At 35.9% G+C, this 2,025-nt stretch overlaps 1 protein-coding gene across 1 annotated transcript; it reads left to right on the top strand.

Moving 5' to 3' along the window:
* The first annotated feature begins 514 nt into the window (after positions 1-514).
* Positions 515-1,727, top strand: LOC149552610 (17.1 kDa class II heat shock protein-like). The gene is made up of 3 exons (XM_089788202.1): positions 515-817; positions 936-1,144; positions 1,264-1,727. Exons 2-3 carry the CDS (start codon positions 950-952, stop codon positions 1,510-1,512), a joined length of 444 nt encoding a protein of 147 aa, XP_089644328.1. The 5' UTR covers positions 515-817; positions 936-949; the 3' UTR covers positions 1,513-1,727.
* The last annotated feature ends 298 nt before the right edge of the window (positions 1,728-2,025 follow it).

Genomic DNA, 2,025 nt, shown 5'->3' with positions numbered 1-2,025 from the left:
AAATGTATTGTTAAAGACAAGCGAAGAAATAAATGATTTTCACAAGTCTATGAGGGCTACATCTAAATGCATATATTTAATGTTGTCTGCCAGAATAAATGGCATCTCTAACAAATGAACTATTAAAGAAAAGAGACTTGAGACTCCTTGTCCAAAATAAAACTACTCTCTTGCCTCCTTTGCCACAATTTCATAAAGGATACACATGAAAGTAAGACTCAAGTTGAAAAAAAGACTTACAAAATTTAAAATACAAAATGTTAAAAATAGCTAAATGAATGAAATCTTTCACACTGAAATATAATTTAAAAATCTTCTTAAAATTAATCAAAAATTATTATTATTATTTAATAATAGGACTAAATAAATCAATTCACACCCAAATATAATTACAAAATGTCTCTTAGAGTTATTAAAAACTATTAAACTTTAATAAATTAATCACAAAACTAAATAAATAAAGAAAATTTCATAACAGTAAGTCCTACATTAACCAATTGGGCCAAATAGATTTAATTATAGCAAAGATGTTCGAGAGTTGGGCCCAGGAATTCTCTCGCTTCTGAAATATTTCTATGCATTGCCACGTTACTAACTGGGGAAAATAGAAACGAAGAAAGGTCGAGAAGTTGCGAGAAAACCCTCGTTTCTTCCCCTGCCTCCAGGCTCCCTGTATAAATTGATACAGAGCATTCTTCGTAATCATCGTTCAGGTATTTGATAAATATCTCAGTTGTACTTTCGAGAATTTTTTCCTCTGCCGACCTATATCAAAGAGCTTCTACTTCAGCTTCTTTAACATTAGTCAACAAATCTGGTAAGTGATCTTCTCTGATCTTCGTCGAGACTTTCGATTGTGTCTTCTCTGTTTGAATAATTTATTTAGAATATGGATGATTTTGAACAAAGATTTACGAAATTTGACGCGAATGCAGAGCTGCGAGACGAGATGGATCCCCTGCTGAGCACTGTGCACCAGCTTCTGAGCGTGCCGAACGAGATGGAGAAGCTCGGTAATAACCCCACGCGTACTTATATTCTGGACAACAATGCTATGGCCTCCACTCCGGCTGATGTCAAAGAGTTCCCTAACTCCTATGTCTTTGTAATCGACATGCCGGGCCTTAAAAACAACGACATCAAGGTATTTCACTAACGAATCCTAAAAACCCTAATTTTCTCTGCATCTCAGAGGACGACAAAGGTTAAAGGTTCGATTCCCTGGACTAACAAACCTGTTGCTCTATTTTTGAGATCAAGCAGGTTCAGGTGGAAGATGAGAATATTCTGACAATAAGCGGCGAGCGCAAGAGGGAAGAGGAGGAGGATGTCAAATTCATCCGAATGGAGCGACGGATCGGCAAATTTATGCGGAAATTTGCACTGCCTGAAGGCTGTAATTTGGAGGCCATTTCTGCTACATGTCATGATGGAGTGCTGAGTGTTACTGTTCCGAAGCTTCCTCCGCCGGAACCGAAGAAACCTAAGACAATTGAAGTTAAAGTTGCCTAGATTACTGGTATTGTGGACTCTGGTTTTTTATTTCCAATCAGTAGATCAGTCATAAATACAAATACTGTACTCAGTGTTTGGGAGATTTTAAGGTTGGAATTTAGTGATATAGGATGTCAGGGTGTTTTTGCCCTTTTGATTTCCTCCATAGATTAAAAGATATGTAAACGTTTCAGTGAAATAGAAAAATATAATATGCAGGAATTTTGAACCTATTTCTGCTACTTGAAAGGTTAAACTTTTCGACATTCTTCACTGCCTTTAAGGTCACTTTTAATATAAAATACGTGAACAACTGATTGATCTTATAACTTGTGTGATACCATTAATACTCAGGATTATAGTTTAGGATTATAGTATGGGCAATCTGATGAATAAATTTGTCTCAATTAAATTGGGGCTTTGGAGCCTGGTTATCTGCAATCACTTGTAGAACATATAAGAAACAAAGGGTAGTGGACTATATGATGTGTTCTCACTCATCTCTTACTAAGGTATTAGATTTCAGGATTG

This window comes from Cupressus sempervirens, chromosome 6 (genome assembly GCF_028749045.1).
Source record: "Cupressus sempervirens isolate cs-2001-9-10 chromosome 6, ASM2874904v1, whole genome shotgun sequence".
NCBI lineage: Eukaryota > Viridiplantae > Streptophyta > Pinopsida > Cupressales > Cupressaceae > Cupressus > Cupressus sempervirens.
The sequence above is the reverse complement of the archived record's forward strand: the minus strand, read 5'-3'. Positions and strand labels throughout refer to the sequence as shown.

Excerpts from the sequence above, each read along its gene's own strand:
- LOC149552610 (XM_089788202.1), top strand. The coding sequence starts at position 950 with ATGGATCCCCTGCTGAGCACTGTGCACCAGCTTCTGAGCGTGCCGAAC. Across the intron at positions 1,145-1,263 it reads TTAAAAACAACGACATCAAG|GTTCAGGTGGAAGATGAGAA; the intron begins GTATTTCACTAA and ends GAGATCAAGCAG.